Below are 21,127 nucleotides of genomic sequence, written 5' to 3' on the forward strand. Positions count from 1 at the left end.
ATTCCTCAGAAAGGACGATGCACAAGGTGTTTGATTGGGGGACACTCGCAGAATGCACCGGCATCTGATGAGAGGTTTCCATTGCGCGTCATTGCTGAGGACCTACCGAGCTAGCTGCTGTGATACTGAGGGGAATGTTGCTGCAGATGGAGGGAGCAACTATTGAGCTGGCGGTGACTGGAGGAGGAACTGGCGAATAGGGAGGCGTCGGCAGGGAGAGGCGACATGCGGCGCAAGACAGGGTGGTGATGGTGGTTGGTATTGGGAGGCGGACGTGACTAGACCAGGGGGTGGTGCAGCTAGACAGCAGGCGAGCTCAAAGTTTTGTAGAGGGTTGATTCGTTCAGATTCACAATGCCTTTTGTGCAGGTCATGAGACGGTTCCAAAGCTTTCCACAGCTAGGGGTCACCTCCCTTGCTTTAGAATGGCCTTTTGTAAGCTTGGTGTAGCCTAAGATGGCTGTCCCTATTTGCATGCAGCTGCAAATTGAACAAATTGTTCGAAATGACAATTTTCACTTTTAACAAGGCATGCAAAAATCCCATGCAAATTTTTTAATGATTAAATAGACTTGGGCTTCCCAAACTTCTGATGGGGAGGATACAGGATATGATACCTACACATGAGGACCATGGCAGCCTAGCATTCACTGGATCCTTTAGGAGATTAGCATTATTTGAGATTAGAGTGAGGCCATAGTTTTAGACAATGGTCATACTTTTCATGCGGGAGATTCTCTACAAAGGTTGCTATGCCAATGGGGGATTGGTTTGCATTTCAGGATTTAGGACAAGAGACCCAGAGGGAAGAGAGTACAGGGTCTTAGGGGAGCCAGAGCTATGATTGAGGCCATGACGGAAGGGGTTCCACCAGATTGGCAGACAATTATAACTACCTCTCAGATTGGATTGGTCTCTTCACTAGAGGACATCCTTCTAGTTGTCATTATGTCTAGTAGAGATAGGACATTCACTTTCATGATTGAGGAGGATGGCTGCCTCTAGTGAGAAGATCTTGGCCATATAGCACTCAATGGTTGCTCTAGGTAAAGGAACAGAGTAGTGGCCCACTTTGAGAGGAAGTGGAACATAGACGCAGACCCGCCACTTGTCTTGTAGATGGATGAAGATACTGGGCATACCAGAGGCCGCCCCTATAGAGACTATAGATGGATATGGCAGAGGAAGTGGAGGGATCCTTTCCTTTATAGACCATGTGACGTACCCTTTTTCGGCTACACTAGTAGGATGGGGAGGAGGATAGAGATGAGCAAGATTAGAGCATAGCTAGCGCCAGCCCCCATTGGAACAGAGGGGGAATCTCAGATGAGTTGCTTCATGACTTTTGGAGAAGGCTACATGACAACTTCAAGTATATGAAGATATCTCTCTTTCTATGGCTTGTAGCCCATAGGAGTTTAGCAATTGGCAGTTGGCTTGGATATGGTAGGTACCTAGTGGCATGCTTGTGATGTGTTGAGCCAAAGAAGGCACATCTCACAATCCATATGTACCAAGCTATGATGCTGAAAATTAACTCCCATCTATGATAATGTCCCTGAGTCCACTGTGTCTACAAGTAGTTAGGGGTAAGGATCCTACTCAATTGTTGTCCATTGATGAGAAAAGAAGTGCTCCCTTGAATGTCCTCATAGATGCACGTTGGACCTTTGGTTGTGACCCAAGCTACAATGCCCCATGTCGCCATCATGGATTCCGTTGTGTCATGGATCTTCAGGATGCGTCCACTAGAGAGTCTTTACTAAGGATTTGGATGGAAATAGTCTATAATCTCCATGGGAGATGGGAGAAGTTATATGGTAGGTCTGAGAGGATGAGGATGAAAAGAGAGGTTTTCTTGCAGATTTTGGATTTAGACATCTTTCATACCACCTCTCAAACGATTTGGCATTTTAGCCCACTAGATTGGTTGTTCAGAGAACCATTGTACTTTTGATGTACTTAGTTACTCTTTGCAGAGCTCTTCATACTTTGTATTTACCTTGGGGGTTTTCTTCGAGGCATTATTAATAGGATTTTCTTTTTGTGGGAAAAGTAAAGTTCCAAAGTCCTACCCTTGTCCAAGATTGCTGATGCAATGTCCTTCATGCTTAGAGCTAGGAGTAAATTCACATGTTGGTGACATTTTCAACCTCCACTCACCATTTGCCATTCTCATACAAATTTTTGACCATAGCATGGATTTCAGAGCATAGCATTCATTTCAGAGCATGATATGATAAGCAATGTAGGGTGTTTCAAGATCCCTAACTTTCACAATTGTCTCAATAGTCAGACAAGCCCAATGATTTTGTGTATAATGGCTTCTAGGTATAACAGTTGAACCTTAATAACTGCTTTTTTATCATTAGCAATCACATTTTCAGCATCAGCAATTTCAATTTTAGCATCCTCATCAACCTGTACTACCTGAATAGCTTGCAATGCTGGCTCTTCTTCTCCTTGAACCATAGCATGCGTTGGATTCCTAACAAATTGCAAATATTACTTAGTGATATCAATGATCTCTGTATGAAATTCTCTCTTGGCAATGCCCAGAATCTCTCCTAGAATAAATTCCACTTTACTGTTCAAGATGTGTTTTTCCAGGACCTTTTCCACATTAGTGGTGGTAGTTTCTATATGCTTAGATGGGGACAGCTAGATATGAAATCTCTAAAGCTACAAGTGAAACCTTTTTTAGAGACCGTGGTAGTTCAGCTGTTAGGAGGAGCCTATTGTTATGATGTGGTGACATAGTCACCCATATGTTTGGGAATCCAATAGCTTGGATTTGAGATTTGTAAATATTAGATTGGTAGTTAATAGGTTATGCTTCTACATATATGTATGCATATGCCTCAATACATATACTTATGTCATGACTATGCATACACATGCACCCACATAGGTTACGCATATCTTAGAGACTCTCTCTTGTATCTTGTGATGTATGACATTCTCAACCCTTGTAGGAGATTGTCTCTCATTTCTTGTATCATTGAAGTTCTTCATAGGAGTGAGGTCTTATTAATAGATCTCATTCTTTTTGTGGGTAAAAGGAAAAAAGAAGCTGCCCTTTGAAGCAAAGGGCTTTCTTATTTAGACATTTTGTGGATGCCTTACCAGTTGGGTAAATTGTACAGAAGTGTATGATATCTTCCTCTCATTTGCACCAACATTTCACAGAAATGAATTTTATCTTTGCTTTTCTTAATCATGGTTGTTTACATCATCAAAAACTTCTTTTTGTCTTTCCATCCCAAGACTGTATAGTCCAAAATGTTCCACCTGGTGTGCCACACGTTTCTAAAGCTGCAAGTCCCCAAGGCACTTTGTACCTTGAACAAATCTTTGCGAACGATAAAAATCATGCCTTGTAGTGTAAGATGATTTTTTGCAGGTCTAGTATTGCCAAATTTGAAGATCATGTCCGAATCCCATGGCTGGTCTGCTTCTGTGGGCGCATAATAACCTGAAGTAAGTAGGTAGTCTCATCTTGCAGTTTTCTTGCTGCTGATGAAGGATTTCATCCCAAGAAAAGAAGATATGAAAGATTACATCACCGAGCTATGTGTTCACCTTTTGCATAATCATCATCTTTGATGTATCTTATTGTTTGGGTTTTGGCTTTTTGTAATTAACAAGCATGTACATACATTTTTGTTTGCAACTATTATTGGCTAACGTTTGCTGTATAAAAAGAATCAGAATCATACAAGGTTTTCAAGCCAATTTGAAAATCCCAAATAAAAACATATGAACAGCAAGGGAGGACCTAGGATAAGGCTATGCTGCAATTTCGATAACTGTGAACTTTATTTTCAACTCGGCAATCTTTTTGCAATGGTTGCTTCCAGGTCAGCACTTGCAATCCAAGTCAATAAAACAGAGCTGAGAAAAAAGATCCAAAAGATAAAACAAGAATTTCATGACATTCTTGATGAGAATGAAAAGGTGTGTAGAGATATCATCAATGTACCACCCTTTCTAATATTCCGCTCTATGTAATTAGGTTTCTTTTTAACTCAAATAGATAACGGCATAGGCAAATTCAACACACAAAAAAAACCCAAAACCAACAACCAACACACACACACACAAAACAAAAAAAAAGTTCAAAATTACACAAAAAAAGTCAATTGAAATGACCTCATAAAATAAGGGAAAGGATATTCTCTAAGCTGGCCATGCTGAAGGGAGGAAGTCATATATAATGGATCCAAGGAAAACAACCATTTTCTCATTCCAAGGATGCATCTTCTCTCTAACAGACAATTTAAAGAGAAAAGCGACACATTTTTTAAAGCTTCCTAAAGCTACATTTTAAATATAAGAAAGAAGAAAGTTTTTATCAAAATGGGATATTTAGACTAAATTTTGAAGGTTTTGAAGAAAGGAAACTAGAGGAGACCGTGATTTTCAGTAAGGTTGTCGAGCATTCTCTCTCTAGGGCACAGCTTTGCGATTGGCTTCTTTCTACCATGCACATTGATACCACACAGATCGCAAAGGCGATATTGATGGTTCAGGGTATTTTAATGGTTTGTCTCACTTCAGCTGAGGCAGCTTTGAAGCTGGTTGGCAGCTCCCCCATAGCCTCCACGAAAGGAGTCGTTTAGATGGTCCCGTGATATAGTGGCTTCACTGTTAAGAGCTTCGAGCTCCACAATGGACTCCCTCCTTATTCAGTCACCTTGCTTTTTCCTGGATTGGTAGTTGAACTTATTATGAGTTTAAGGGCTGTTTCCACTGTCTGTTTAGAGACAGATTTGGACTGCTATCTAGAGTCCTGGATTTGACCAACCATCGATGACTTGGCCTCTTCCTCCTTGAGATACGATAGCTTCATGACATGCTCCTCAAGAGTACAGCTGCTCCAGGACACTGAGGCCCTTCCTAGAGGCAGCTCATAGACTTCTTTGCAAGGGAGATTTTAGTACAGTTACAGCCCCAGTCCACAAAGGAGACTCTCTCACCACCACAGTTCACACACAGAGAGGGAGTACTGATTGACAAAGCTGTTCAGTTTAGCCGATCCAGACGGGCTAGGCCATGACATAGACACTGACAACATCTTTATAGGTAGTTAGATACAGGAGTTTATTACTTGGGCTAGAGCTACGGCCTCCATATCCACATGAGATTGTACCATTTGGAGCTCATTGTTACCAGATAGAGTTCCATATTTTACACATAGCCTTACCCAGTTTCCTTCTTTTGCTTTGTGCTACATGTTTTGCTCAGACAGTCATAATATCATACACATGATTGTAACTCATGGTCTCATAGGTCATTTTGGCGCGTTGCAAACTTTAATGTATCATATAATATCATATAATCTCTCTCTCTCTCTCTCAATCTCTCATTTTCTCTCTCTTTTTTTTCGTAAAAGGTAATTGTATTAATTACAAAAAAAGGTACAAGTTTACATGATTACAAGGTACACGATGGCTGTACGCTAGCGTGTGTCAACTGTCAGTACAAAACCCGGACAGAGATACACAAGTCATGGCAAAGACACAGTGGAAATTGCCATATGCCAGGGAAGTAAGTCTTCCCGAGGGAGCAAGTCAGAGTGTGGAATGAGATCTATCTGCCAAAGCAAAAGGCCTTTAAGCCTGGCAATGTGTCTCGGAACACTAGGCCTTTAAGCCTAGCAATGTGTCTCAGAACATTAGATCATCTCTCTCTCTCTCTCTCTCTCTCTCTCTCTCTCTCTCTTTTTCGTGAAGAAAATTAAAATAGATAGCGAATATTTACATCAAACCATCAAGTCCACATTCTCTCTTTAACTCTTACTTTCTCTCTCTCTCTCTCTCTCTCTCTCTCGCTCACTCTCTGTCTCTCTGTCTCTCTCTCTCTCTCTCTCGACCAACATGAACCATTGGAAGATGTTACTAGATTTCTAGTGAAGGTTTTACATGCTGCAGCTTCAGAGGCATTGCCATGTAAGATGGGCTCTACTGCAATATGCAATGTACTACCCCTCAAAATGCTTGGTATGATGATGAGTGCAGACTGTTGGCTATTTCACTCATGTCTCACTTACGCCTACGCTCACATAGGAGTGTCAGTGATCAGTAGGACACTGGGGCACTTTTCACTCTTGGTAGGAGAGGTTTTTTCCCCTAGACTTATGGCATTATTTCGTATGTGCTTATGACACACACTTACAGGCACTTACCATGTTTGGGTGTGAACAACCCCTACAACCCTAAGGTTTAAGGGTTGTACTTTGTACTTGCATTCTACACTCTCTGAGTCTATTGCATTGGGTGTCGTGCTTCACTCTCACACTGTCTACTGGTTTTCTGTGCTGAGCTTCGATCCTATCCTCTCTCACATTTTGTATTAGAGCATTGGGTCTGCTTAGCTTAGCTAAGGCCCTGTTCAGCTCAGCCCCACGGTTCTCCTCAGCTCAACTCTACCTTAGTGTCTAGCATGACCTCGGCAACTTGACCAGTGCTCTGTCCTTTAGCATTTCGTCCTGTATACGCCAGGCCTGTACCCGCCACGTCAGTCTGTTGTTCACGCCAGATTGCTCTCGCCCCACCAGTGTGAGCCCACCCGCTTGGACTCTACCGCCTGCCGCTTGCACATCGGGCGCTTGTCTTCTCTGGCCCGCCTGACGCCTGCCCTTAGCTCGTCAACTGCGCCTTAGAAAACGGCCGTTCGCCCGTCACCTGTCAGCACTACGTTGACGACCCCTCTGACCTAGCACGCGGGCGCCAATGGTCAGTGACAACAGCCTGTCATTACGTCAGGTATTTTAATTTTTTTTTCCTTTCATTCCAGATAAGTTTTTGGAAGAGGGGGTTCCTATGCAGCAGACACAACATTCAAAAATGTGTTTGGGACACATTGGATGCAAATTTTTTGGGCAAATTCATAAAAATTGTTGGGGCTTTTATGTTTTGTGAGGACAGTGGCATATGTATTGCAGCTACAATCACAGAAAGACTGTTTTGAACACATTTGAGGCAAGGAATTTTGGGGATTTTGCTGGTGCAGTGTTGTTGAATACTAATTGCACGTTTGACTACGTGCATTCCAAGCAGTTTTGATAGAGTGCACCTCTGTACACTAATTGCAGAAAGCTATTTCCTATAATTTCTGGAAATTTTCAGATTTCCAGTGTGGTCTTGCTTTGACATTGCTCTTTTGCTCTTTCTTGGTAATTGATAATCATGGCAAATCAGGGAGGAGATGTCTTCACCTATGTATCCAAAGAGGATAGACTGGATGGAAATAACTATTCACTTTGGTCTTTCATGATGAAGAATGTACTTCTGGCCAAAAATGTTCAGGATTATGTCAGTGGAGAAGAAGCTCAACCTGGGGTTGTGGCTCGAGCCACTCCTCCTCTAGGAGGACGTGCACAACGGGCATCTCAGCCTGCTCCACTTCAGCCACTTCCACAAAGATTAGTAGCTCAAAAAGCATGGCATACATGGGATGCACATGCTCTGTCGCTGATTGCATTGGCAGTTGAGCCGTCAATCATCCCCCACATTCGTTCAGTAGCTTCTTCACGAGAAGCTTGGCTAAATTTGGAGCAGATGTTTGCAGGCAAGAATGAGACTCGTATCTCTTTCTTAAAGAAAGAGCTAGAGATATTGAAAATGGATGAAGGTGATTCTATTAAGGATCACTTGAACAAAATTCAGGACTTGCAAGAGCAACTCATGAATGTTGATGAGTACTATTCGGATGCACAAATGATATCTACCACTTTGAACTCATTACCTCCTTCGTACTTGGCTTTTCATACGGCCTTAAGCCTTACCATGGGGATTGCTGTGCAGCCAATCACTTTTCTTTAGTTAGTCAGTTTGCTTCTAGAGGAGGAGCAAATACGGAGGAATAGTGGTGTGGATGCTATAGCCTCTGAGCAGAATTTTATGGCTAGACAGAAAGGCAAAGGCAGCCAAGTGAAGAATGCTGCGCAGAGTTCTGGGACTTCTGGCACATCACAAGCAAACAAAAAACAAGGGGACACGCAAGCCAAAAAGGAAAAATGCCATTATTGCAAGAAGCCAGGCCACTACATCACTGAGTGCAGAAAGTGCATTGTCAAAGAGAAGAAAAAGGAGTCAGGAATGCCTGTTTCTAATGCTCCTTTCACTGCTACTAAGTCCGCGTCCTTTGTTACAGACAGGGTTTATTGTTTTTACACATGCAGTTATGATACCTCTTGGGCAGATCGAGCATTCAACTCTATTGAGGATGCAGACACTTGGTTTTTTGAGAGTGGTGCTTCTAGGCATATTACATATCGTAGAGATTTATTTGCATCTGTTCATGCAACTCCAATTGGCAAGTCTATACAGTGTGCCAACAATGCATCATACCCTATTAGAGGTATTGGGGAGATTGTGCTCACATCCATTGATGGCTCTATTCTCCGCCTACAGGATGCTTTATTTGTGCCAGGCATAAAGAAGAATTTGCTCTCTATCTCTTCTTTGGCACGTTGTGGATTGTAGGTCACATTTGATGATGACCAATGCATGGTGAGAGACAAAGAATACATAACTTTGGTCTTGACAGGCACTTTATGTCGTGGGTTATACGAGTTGGATGCTCTGAGTTGATGAGTTAGTGTATTTGACATCCACTCTCACTCCTGCTAGGATACAGGCAGAGTTATGGCATGATAGGATGGGCAATGTGAACTTTGGCAGCTTGATGCTCTTACAACGTGCGTAAGTGCTAGATGGATTACCTCTACTGGAGAGATCTCTTGAGCACTTGTGCGAAGGATGTATTTTGGGAAAACTGCATTATTTTTCATTTCCCCATGATGTTGCTTTTCGAGCAATAGCCAGGTTGCAGTTAGTGCATTCAGATGTATATGGGCCTATGCAGAGAAAGTCATTGGGAGGATGCCACTATTTTGTGACTTTTATTGAGGACTTTACTCGATTTTGCTGGGTCTCCTCTTTGGTCAAAAAGTCAGAAGTTTATGATGCATTCTTGGCTTTTATTGCACTTGTTGAAAACCAGTATGGTTGTAAAATTAAGACTCTCCGTTTGGACCGAGGGGGGAGTACATGTCCTCTATGCTGTTGAAGGAGAAGGGCATAGTCCAATACACTACTGCTTATACTCCACAACAGAATGGGGTTGTAGAGAGAAAGAATCTGTCACTCATGGAGATGGCCAGATGCATGCTGAAGGCAAAGAGCTTGCCTCATAGTTTCTAGATGGTTTGAGGCTTGGAACAGCTAGAAACCTTTTGTTGGACACTTTCATACCTTTGGGTGCCTTGCATATGTACATATTCCACAGGTACTCAGGAAAAAGTTGGATAACAAGGCTCTTAAATGCATTTTTATGGGATATAGCAGTGAGAGCAAGGGCTACAAACTCTATGATCCTGTTTCGAATAAGGTGTTTGCTAGTAGGAATGTACTATTTGATGAAAAATCAGAATTGTCCCTGGTTGGTTTAGACACATATCAGGCTGCCCGTGATGTATTTGAAGGTCTGCTGCCCATTACATTTGGTGATTTAGCTGGAGTTTCAGCAAGTGAACTCAATGTTCAGCCAGCTACTCCTTTGGAAAATGTAGAAAATCAGCCATTGGCTGATCTGAATATTCAACAAAGTGCTAAAACTGAAATTCAGCAAGAGCTTATGCATAGTTAGAAGGCAAGACAAATGCCTAGATGGTATTTACAGACTATGAAAGATAGTCATCTGGATGCACCCATGGGTGATCGTACTAGAAGGCAAGCTCGTATGCATGATACTGCACATACCATGGAGTTTGTTATGGCAGCAAGCACCCTTGATGAAGAGGAGCCTGACTGTTTTAAGGATGCACAACAAAGTGTGCATTGGATGGCAACAATGCAAACTGAATTGGATTCTATAAAAAAGAATCAAACATGGGATTTGGTGTCTTTGCCATTTGGGAAGAAAGCCATTGGAACAAAATGGGTCTACAAGCTAAAACGGAATATAGATGGGTCCATTGGCTTGTAGCTAAGGGCTATGCACAGAAAAAAGGCATTGACTAGGAGGAGACATTTGCTCCTACTTCCCGCATGATGATCATCAAAACCATGGTTGCTTTGGCTGCTCATTATGGATGGACTGCGCATCAGTTGGATATTAAAACTACATTTTTACATGGGGAACTTCATGAGGAATTATATGTACAATAGGCCATTGGTTTTGCAGTTGAGGGCTTGGAACACTTGGCTTGCAAGCTGAAAAAAGCCTTATATAGTTTGAAACAAGCTCCTAGAGCTTGTTATGCAAAGATAAGATGCTTTCTTGCTTAGCCGAGGGTTCATAAACAACTCATCTGAGTCTAACCTTTACGTATGTAAAGAGGGGGATCCATGTTGATCATTTGTCTTTATGTTGATGATCTCTTGCCTATAGGGACACATGTTTCAGCATTTAAACAAAATTTGCAGCAAACTTTTGACGTGTCAGACTTGGGATCTTTGCATTATTACTTGGGCATTTAGTTCATACATGATGCTAGAGGTATTGGGTTATCACAGTCATGATACATTGGTAAACTTCTTGAGAAGTTTGGCTTATAGGATTGCAAACTAGTCTATACACCAATGGAACTTGGACTAAAGCTGTCAGTACATGATGATAGTGATTTTTTTGATATACACACATATGCTCTAGTAGCTGGATGTCTTATTTACCTATGCAACACTAAGCCGGACATACAGTTTGCAATTTCAGCCCTGAGCAGATATATGTATCAGCCACGCATGTCACATTGGCAAGCTATTAAGTGTGTCTTCCGTTACTCACAGGGTGATCAATAGGACATTGGGGCACTTTTTACTCTCCGTAGGAGAGGTTTTTTCCTCCATATTTATGGTATTATTTCGTATGTGCTTATGACACACACTTATGGGCACTTACGATGTTTGGGTGTGAACACCCCCTATAGCCCTAAGGTTTAAGGGTTGTACTTTGTACTTACATTGTACACTCTTTGAGTCTATTGTATTGGGTGTCATGCGTCACTCTCACACTATCTACTGGTTTTTTGTTCTGAGCTTTGATCATGTCCTCTCTCACATAGACAGACTAGGATCCTCCTACAGAGGGATATTACACTGGGGACATGCACACATAAGCAGGCGCAGAATGTCTTTCGACGTCCTTTGCGGAAAAAGAAGAGAGATTATTTAGCCAAACTAGAGTCAGAGATGTATCAGCTCTGTTTGAGTAGAGACAGCAAGAAGGTGAGGAAATTTCATGGGAGACAACCCCAATTCAGTTGACATCACATATGGTATGGCATGAGCATGCTAAGGCACTATATGATGTTCCATCACAAGAGCAATACCCTGTCCATCAAACTCTAGACCAACACAATGTGGTTTCTTTATAGAAAAGATTGTGAGATATGCCATTTGGAGGTTGAAGAATGGGAGAGCACATGATCAAGATAGCCTTGTGGCAGAGCATTTTCCACATGCATGTTATGCACTGGTCCCTATCTTGGCGAATCTCTTCAATAGAGCCGTATGTGAGAGGTTTCCAGTAAGTTGGTGTGACCACACAATAGTGCCGATTTTCAAGAGTGGAGATCCATTGGTTGCTAACAACTATCGCACTATTATGATTGACCATATGCCAACAAAGATATATGCCTCTATCGTGGAGCATGAGTTGAGTTGGTGGGCTGAAACAACGAAAATACAGTCTATGGGACAAGCTGGCTTCTGCCACGGATAGAATACGCTAGAACATATATTCACACTAAGGGCCTTAATTGAGAAGGGACGATCACGGAGGCAAAAAATCTATTGTTGTTTTGTGGATCTCCGCCTAGCCTTTGATATTGTGCCATGTGCAAGACTCATGCAAAGGTTGCGAGCCATTGGGGTCCCAGAGGATATGCAGTGGTGTATTTATGCATTGTATGAAACTGTGATAGGGAGAGTATGAGTGCCTGGAGGCACAACAGACTCACTGTCTAGCACGGTGGGTGTAAAGCAAGGCTGTCCCCTCTCTCCTTTGCTATTTGGACTGTACATTGATGAGATTTCTGATTACATGCAAAGATGGGGTGGTATGGGAGCTAGCTTGGCTGGGGTATTGATACCGATTTTGTTATATGCTGATGATATGGTGCTTATCCCAAATTCACCTGAGGGATTACAATGGCATTTGGATGCATTGCATGTGTTTTGTGAAGATAAAGGTCTCAAGTTCAATCTTGGAAAGACTAAAATTATGGTCTTTAACACCTCAGCAGCTTGAGTGACACACTCAGAGCACCACTTTATGTATGACGGTCATTTTGTGGAAATGGCTAGACAATATGTATACCTTGGGGTCACTTTCAATGGGCTACAGTTTTCATGGAAGGAGACTTCAGAGGCTAGGCTTGCATGGGATATGCAGCTTTGGGTACTCTAGAGCGGTAGTGTGCACACATATAGTTTCAAGAGCCTCATACGAAATTGTGGCTTTTTGACAGTTTAGTTATGCCCACACTACTCTATGGGGCAGCCATTTGGGGCCGAAGCCTTTATCATACTAGACGGATGCCACTTATAGATTGTGATGGATTGGAAGCATAACATTATGATGTCTGGGAACACATGGAAAGACCGCTGGTCATGATGATAGAACATATGATAAGGGCAAAAGCCTCAGTACCACAAGAGATCATCTGGGTAGAATTGGGCACTGCAGCCATGGTAGTTGAGGCGTCATTCCAAACAATTACTTTCCTGCAGAGGATATGGCAGCTCCCTAAAGACCGATATCCTAGACTAGCTCTGGAGTCTTCAAGACAGCTTGTAGCACAGGGAGATAGACAGTGTTGGTATGCACATATGAGCACATAGCTGAACTTACATGGCATGAGTACAGATAGATTCCCACTGTTCGATTACAGCCTTGTCTACCCTTCTTTGAGCCTTAGTTGTGCAGAGTTGATGAATAGTGTGATCAGAGCAAACATCACTAGAGTGGAGACAGAAAGGACTTGGTCCAGGCCCCCTTTCCCATTAGGCACAAAAATGGCACAATACCAATGTCACTTCTTGTAGCTTTCTCATGACGGTTTCATAGTGAGGCCAAGATACATGGATGCTTAACTTTCCCACGAACTACAAGTTGCTATGAGTCAAATTCTCACCTCATTGCATCAGTTGATGATTGAGACAGCTCGATGGAGCCATATTGCAGCCAATGAGAGGATGTGCCAGCTTTATGGATTGGAGCCAGAAATGGAGGAACCTTACATTTGTAGATGTACTATATACTATGACATCCGAGGCCGCTATCATTGCCTCTTTAAGGAGGTCTTTGGACCACTAAGACGGGTGATGGACTATGAGGATCAAAGATGTTTGGGCCTTTTCTTATTGGAGCTCCAGCGACGCAGAGCATTATTGTTTCGGGATAGGAGGCGACCCCAGCATCGCCCACCCCTCTAGAGAGCAGTTACAGACCTCTTCAGTGTAGCTGAACCCCTAGCTGCTACCACCACAGACAATACATCTCCTACTAATAGGCGTTGTCGAGGTACAACATCAGGTGGCATAACAGTTGACAGAGCTATAGCGTTACGCAGAGCACGACTAGAGTACCTACTTGGCAACATAGGCATGCCCATATGCGTCACATTCACATCACGATGGCTCATTACAGAGGCACATTGGTACTCTGACTGAGTTAGAGGTAGTTTACAGAGTCTTGGTGGATTCGGTAGACTGAGGGGGAGATACTGTACACTCTTTTTAATCTTTTTAATCTTTTTAAAGTTAGTTTTTCCAGCTTTTTCAGTTTCCATACTTCTCATTCCAATCTACCATGTAGATCTATACATAAATTTTATCTCTTCTTCTGATGAGAGATGATGATACCAATTGTATTGTTTATGGTCTCATAGGCCACTCTAGCCTTTTAGAGACGTTAGTAGATCTTTTCTTTTTTCGTGAAGATAATTGAATTAAGTAGTAAATATTTACATCAGACCATCAGATCAACATTCTCTCTATATCTCTTACTTTCTGTTACATTAGACCATCAAGTCATTAGAGAAACTCTCTCTCTCTCTCTTTACCTTCTGTTACATCAGACCATCAGGTCATTAGAGAAACTCTCTCTCTCTCTCTTTACCTTCTGTTACATCAGACCATCAGGTCATCAAAGAAAGTGACGAAAGACTATCAGGACTTTATCACAAAGAGAAAATCACACTACTGGTGTAGAGCGAACAATAGCCAGCCAAGGGGCAGCAATGTCTAGAAAGAACCAGGTCAGCTGATAAAATAGAAGAAATCTGCCATAGCACTAAACCTCGAATACGGGCCACATGACCATGGATGCCCGAGACTGAATAAAAAATAAAGGCATTTCGAGTGCGCCAAATATGCCACAAGGCAGTCCATCTAAGGAACTGGAACATCAGGAATAATCAGAATGCAAAGAAGGCACGGAGGGCAGCTTTCCCATAATCCATGACCGGGCTGTTATTTGGAGTTGAGTTGCCGAGAGCCACACACGTTAAATAAAACACCAGATCTGTCGTGCAACTAGACAAGAGGCAAAAAGATGAAGCAATGTTTCATCACATGTAGTGCAGAATACACAATGACCAGCAGAGATCTCTCAAGCATGCAACACCTCTCTAGTTGGAAGACCACCAATCATCAGTCTCCACGAGAAGACTTTTCCCTGATAGGGAACCTTAGACTTCCAAAGCTGAAGGAATCTTTCCTGCCACTTCTTTTTGCCATCCCTAATATGCCATAATTTATTCACCTTTGTAGTGACCCATCTCTTTGTTAGCGATCAGAGTCCTTGGCCATGCAGGCGCCACGTGGGAGTCTGGTCGGATTGACCAATCGGCCAGCCACGTGGCAGTCCGACCTGTACTGTACTAGTCGGCTGCATTCTTTTCGGCTATTTATAGCTGACATTCTGCACAGTCTTACACACTTCTGATTACTGATCTCAGGCTGGAGATTCGTGCAGATTATAGGCTGGAGATCGTGCTGACTGTAGCGTACTTCGAGGTGGACAGCAGGTTGCATCGTCGAGGTGGAGACATGCAGTCCTGCGCACTGCGCCCGTGTACATATCTGCATATCTTTGTATACGGCACACTTTATACAGCAGATCTTCATCTTCCACTATCTCGTTCTCTCTCTCTCTTCTCTCTGCGTTCACTCTCTCTCTTAGTCTTGGTTCCACGCTTCCGCATCGCTGCACTCTGACATGGTATCAGAGCAGTGAAGAAGGGCTGATTGAGTGAAGAACCTACCTGAAGAGGAGATTCCATCGCGACACAAGGCTGCGTTTTCAGCGTTCGAGGGCGAGCGGGAGGGCTGCACATTGGAACAAGGCTGAAGCGAGCGTGGGCGCGCGGGAAAGAAGTCCAGTTGGTGGATTTGCTGCTGTTTATTGCTGTTTGAAGAGGAGGAAGGCTGTGTTTTCAGCTTTCAAGTGCAGGTTTTACTTTTTCATCGCCTCCGGCGGGTGAAGAAGGTTCGGGACACGGAAGAAAGAGCCCTAGCAGGCTGCGTTTTCAGAGTCAGAGGGGGTGCTTTTGCATTTGTGAAGGCATTATAGGTGAAGATGTCTACAGAGATTGACTTGGAGTTCCAGACGATGATGGATCGGAAGGTGCCTGTCTTACCGGCTCTTTCCGCAGATCAAAAGCTCGATGGCGACAATTACCGCATCTGGCGCGTGATGATGTTGGCCATCCTTGAGTCTTATGATTTGGCAGAGCTTGTACAGGAGGAGATCGACCGGCCCTCGGTGAGAGATGAGTCCAAACTCTCTTCTGATGCTCGTGCGGAGTTGGCCAAGGCACAGTCTCACTGGGACAAACTGAATGCCCGGATTCATTCTTTTCTTTTTTTGTCTTGTACTACAGCTGTGATAGCCCACATCGAGCACTTGACGGTGGTTCGGGAGATATGGATGGAGCTTGACCAGATGTATAACCGGATGACCCTTACGAAGCAGGTTTCTTTGGAGGTGCAGATGCGGACCTTGTCCGTGAACAAGTCTTCTTCGTTGCGGGAACACATCAACAAGCTTAGACAGCTTCAGATGCAGGTTTAGAATGTGGGGAAGCCGATTCCCTCCGAAGACATGGCAATCATACTAGTGTCCCAGTTGCCGCCATGATTTGGTGCTTTTTACTCTGCCCTTATTGCTTCGGGGCGAGAGTCTACTCTTCGGTGAGAAGAGTTGGTTCCTATGGTCTTGGACCAAGAGGAACAACTGAAGGGACAGCATGCTTCCAAATTGGGAGCTTTGACAGGTCAAGCCTCTCAGAAGAAGGGGAAGGACCAAAAGAAGAAGGAGGACAACAAGTCAAAGAAGGACAAGGAAAAAGAATCCACATGCCATATTTGTGGTAAGACCGGCCATTGGAAGAAGGATTGTCCCGACAAAGACAAGAAGGACACCAACAAGGACTCGAAGGATTCTGGAGTGGTGGCTGCACCCTCATCAGCTGCATTTCTTCATCTCGCAGTCATTGATGACTCTATACCGAAGGCTTCTGATGCTGCGATGATAGCTCCCCAGGCTCGAGAGTGGATCGTTGATAGTGGTGCCTCCCGGCATATGACTCCTTCATCAGTTGGTGTTGCCTAGTTGCGACCTTCGCGTGGGCAGATTCTCATCGGAGATAGCTCTTCGGTGTCTATTGCAGGACGGGGTGAGATGCAGCTTATTCCAGATGGACGTGGTGGTACTCATACCTTAGAGGCCTTGCATGTGCTAGGTTTAGGGTATCATCTAGCTTCGGTTCATAAGATTTGTTCACTTGGACTTTTGGTGGAGTTTGACTGTGATTCGGTGCGAGTCCTTGATCATGGGTCAAGGAAGGTTCTCTCATTAGGATATGAGGAGAACATCATCTACAAATTGACGTCTTCTACCGCACTCCCTACTCTTCTTTTTACCTCTCAGACACAGTCAGAGCTATGGCATGCTCGGTTCGGTCACCTCAACTATGATTATCTTCGGCGGGCGTCACATGAACAGCTTGTTCGAGGGTTGCCGGACATAGTGGTGAGCCAGCAGGCATGCATCTCCTGCATTCGTGGGAAACAGCATAGGGATGTGATTCCCAACAAAGCTTCGCGGCGGTCTACTTCCCCGATGGAGCTTGTATCTACAAATCTTTGTGGCTCTATGCGGACCGAGTCCTTGAAAGGGAGCTCGTACTTCATGTGGATCGTAGATGACTACAACAGGATGACTTGGGCCTATTTCTTGGTGTTGAAGTCGGAGGCTTTCTCCCACTTCAAGGATTGGCTTCTCTTTGAGGAGAACCGATCGGGCCGGCAATTGAAGACCTTGCGATCCGATAAGGGTGGTGAATTTGTTTCTAATGAGTTTGCTCATTTTTGTGCAGATAAAGGCATTCACGAGGAGTTTGCTAACACCAACACTCCTCAAGAAAATGGCATTCTTGAACGGAAGAACCGAAGTGTGATCGAGATGGCGTGCACCATGATGGAGCACCGACAGACACCTCAGTTTTTGTGGGCCGAGGCTGTGGCTACTGCAGTCCACATCCTTAACCGATCCCCCACTTCGGCCGTTGATGGGATGACATCTTTTGAGGCTTACTTTGGGACTAAGCCCGATGTTTCTTATTTGAAGGTTTTTGGGTGTGATGCCTATGTTCACATTCCCAAGACTCCTCCTGATAAATTTGTAGCGGCTTCCCGAAGAGAGGTGTTTGTTGGCTACAGCTCTCAGTCCCAAGGCTATCATTTGTATGATCCCGTCAAGCGGGATGTGTACACCAGTCGAGATGTGCGGTTCGTGGAGGTTCCAGCCATAGCAACGGGTGAGGAGCATCCCGTTCTTGGAGATCTAGGGGAGAGTTGGGCTCCCGAGACAGTTCCTTTGGAGCCAGCGCCTTTTGATTCCGATTCAGTTTCCGATACAGAGTCTACTGTTCCACCGGTGACCCCCGCGGCGTTACCACCGGTGGATATCCCAGAGTCTTCAATTGATGGAGAGAGACGAGGAGAGATCCGCGGCCTCCTTCTCGTTGGGCCCGTGACACCCTCTGAGATTCGAGGATCAAGGGGGTCTTTGAGGAGGTGGGACCCGCAGGATGGTCCGCGGCGGTCACGGAGGCACCAGACACATTCTACGGAGCTTGTTTGCTCTAACTATTGTTTGATGACCCGTGTTATGCAGGATTGAGAGCCCACCTCCGTGAAGGAGGCTTTACAGTCCGCACCATGAAAGAAAGCTATGGAAGCCGAGTTGGAGGCTATTGAGAGGAATGACACTTGGTACCTCGTGCCTCGCCCCTCTCATAAGAAGGTGATTGGCGTCAAATGGGTCTTCAAGACCAAGTACCTTAGCGATGGTTCTTTGGACAACCACAAGGCTTGCCTTGTTGCTAAAGGTTTTGCACAGCGCCCAGGGATTGATTGTCATGATACTTTTTCCCCCACTGCTCGTATGGTGACTATTCGAGCTGTTCTTGCCTTGGCTGGCCATAGGAGATGGCCTGTCTAACAGTTGGATGTGAAGTCAGCCTTCCTCAATGGTGATTTGAAGGAGGAGATCTATGTAGAGCAGCCTCGTGGCTTTGGATCTTTAGATGGGCAAGTCTATAGGTTAAAGAAGACTTTGTATGGCCTCAAGCAGGCTCCGCGTGCATGCAACGAGAAGATTGACTCGTTCCTTCAGTCACAGTTGGGATATCGGCGCTCTAGGGCCGATGCACAGCTTTATGTACACACTTCTGAGGCTGGTTGCGTGCTTTTTGTGTTGTATGTTGACGATTTGACTGTCACAGGTGATCATGCACAGAAGGTCAAAGAGACGAAGGCAGCTTTACATCAGGCGTTCGAGATGACGGACTTGGGTCTACTCCACTTCTTCTTGTGCCATGAGATTTATCAGTCTCAGAGGGGGATTTTCATCTCGCAGCAGAGATATGTATAGGAGCTCTTGGTTTCTTTTGCGATGGAGGATTGTCGAACCCTTTGTACTCCTATGGATCCGAACTGAAAGGCCACTTCACATTCAGCTTCTCCCTTGGCGGATGCAGAACGCTATCGTCAGCTGATTGGATGATTGATTTGGCTCCTCAACACTCGTGTTGATCTTTGTTTTGCTGTTGGTCTCTTGGCGGGGTTCATGAGTGAACCTCAGATGGTGCATTGGTAGGCTTTCCAGAGGATATTTCAGTATTTGAGGGGGACATCTGACTTAGGGATTCATTATCCAGCCGGCACAGGTGGTTCAGATCTTGTACTTGTAGGTTCGAGCGACTCAGATTGGGCTTGTGATGTGGACCACAGGCGGTCTACTACAGGCTATTGTTTTACCTTGGGTGCAGGTGTTATCTCATGGAGTAGCACGAAGCAGCCCACGATAGCCCTTTCGTCTGCTGAGGCGGAGTATCGGGCCGCATCTTCCACCACATGTGAGGTTGTGTGGCTTCGGAGATTGTTGGAGGAGCTTGGCTGCCCCCAGACTCCTCCTACTTTGCTGCAATGCGACAATGAGAGTTGCATTGCCTTGGCATAGAATCCTATTTTCCATGCTCGGACGAAGCACGTAGAGATCCAGTACCACTTCATCAGAGAAAAGCTTCTGGATGAGACCATCGCTGTGTGGAGTACTGCAAGACGGAGGACAATCTTGCAGATTTGTTTACGAAGGCGCTTCCCCAAGCTCTACTTCGGAGACATGCCAGATCCCTCAGGCTTCTGCCTCGTCCAGGCTCTGAGAGGGGGTGTTAGCGATCAGAGTCCCTGGCCGTGCAGGCGTCACATGGCAGTCTGGTCGGACTGACTAGTCGGCCAGCCACGTGGCAGTCCGACCTGTACTGTACCAGTCGGCTGCATTTAATGCCGACCTGCCATTTTTGGGCGCATTCTTTTCGGCTATTTATAGCCGACATTCTGCACAGTCTTACACACTTCTGATTATAGATCTCAGGTTGGAGATTCGTGTAGATAACAGGCTAGAGATCGTGCAGACTGCAGCGTACTTCGAGGTGGACAGCAGGTTGCATCGTCGGGGTGGAGACACGCAGTCCCGCGCAGTGCGCCCGTGTACATATCTGCATATCTTTGTATACAACACACTTTATACAGCAGATCTTCATCTTCCACTGTCTCTTTTTCTCTCTCTCTTCTCTTTGCGTTCACTCTCTCTCTCAGTCTTGGTCCCACGCTTCCGCATCGCTGCACTCTGACAATCTTGGCCTCCACCATTTGATGGTATATTTGGTTAGTAGACCTCTTCTTGAAATCATCCGGAATCACAAACTTCCAGTCATGCCATGGATACAATGGTTGAAGCGCTCGTAAAGGAAAGAACCTATGAAGTTTGACTTGTATGGATTACCACATCCACGGGGTACCCGAAAGTGTTGATGAATACACCAAAAAGAGTAAAGACGGGACCGCCCAGGAATAACACCATCAAAAACTGTCTGCAACCCCAAACAAGCCATCTGATTAAACTTGAGTCTATGCAAATCTTTGTCCGGCCAATCCAACAACCTAGAGGAGGCCAAGACCTCTCCTTGCAGTGAATTCGCCTCCTTGCGAATCTCAGGAGGGCGTCAAACTGAAAAACGTAAGATCTCCTGCCAGGATACAGTCAATTGAGAAAGGAGAAAAAACTGGGTGGTCTTAATTGGCCTCGAGGAGTTGAGCACATGCCACCAAGAGGCACGAATAACCGTATTACCATGAGAGATGTGAGTCTTTTCAATGAAAGCTTTTGCAATGTCTGACCAAGGATGACTTTGTACACATAACACCTACAAAAGGGCCAACCTCAAGGATTTCATATGCAAATTAACATCCAACAAAGCTGTTCCCCCCATTCGTTTAGGCGTAGTCACATGCTGCCACGAAATCCAAACCTGACCCAACCGGTTTCCCTTCTCTTTCCACAACATAAACTTGATAGACTGAACTAGTTCCAAAAGGGACTTCTTAGTCCAAGGAAGCAGTGGCAAAAAGAACGATATCATACTGATCATAATACTTTGAGCAACTTTCAGTCTGACATGTAAAGGCCAGCCTTGAGATTTCGAGTACATGAACCTGTCATGAATCAAGGAGACCATCCAATCCAGTAAGGCCCAGGGTGCTACCTCCAC

General features: G+C 44.6%; 1 protein-coding gene across 14 annotated transcripts in view; it reads left to right on the forward strand.

Annotated features, from left to right (window-relative positions):
- The window catches only part of LOC148030783 (uncharacterized), a 385,751-nt gene that overhangs the window by 92,318 nt on the left and 272,306 nt on the right, over positions 1 to 21,127 (forward strand). For all 14 annotated transcript variants that reach the window (XM_087684297.1, XM_087684298.1, XM_087684294.1 and 11 more), the window contains exon 14: positions 3,861 to 3,957. In XM_087684297.1, the coding sequence (XP_087540423.1) occupies positions 3,861 to 3,957 (97 nt within the window). The remainder of the gene's footprint in view (positions 1 to 3,860; positions 3,958 to 21,127) is intronic.

This window comes from Lygodium microphyllum, chromosome 9 (assembly GCF_053477565.2).
Source record: "Lygodium microphyllum isolate KBCC chromosome 9, Lygodium_microphyllum_v1.1.10, whole genome shotgun sequence".
NCBI lineage: Eukaryota > Viridiplantae > Streptophyta > Polypodiopsida > Schizaeales > Lygodiaceae > Lygodium > Lygodium microphyllum.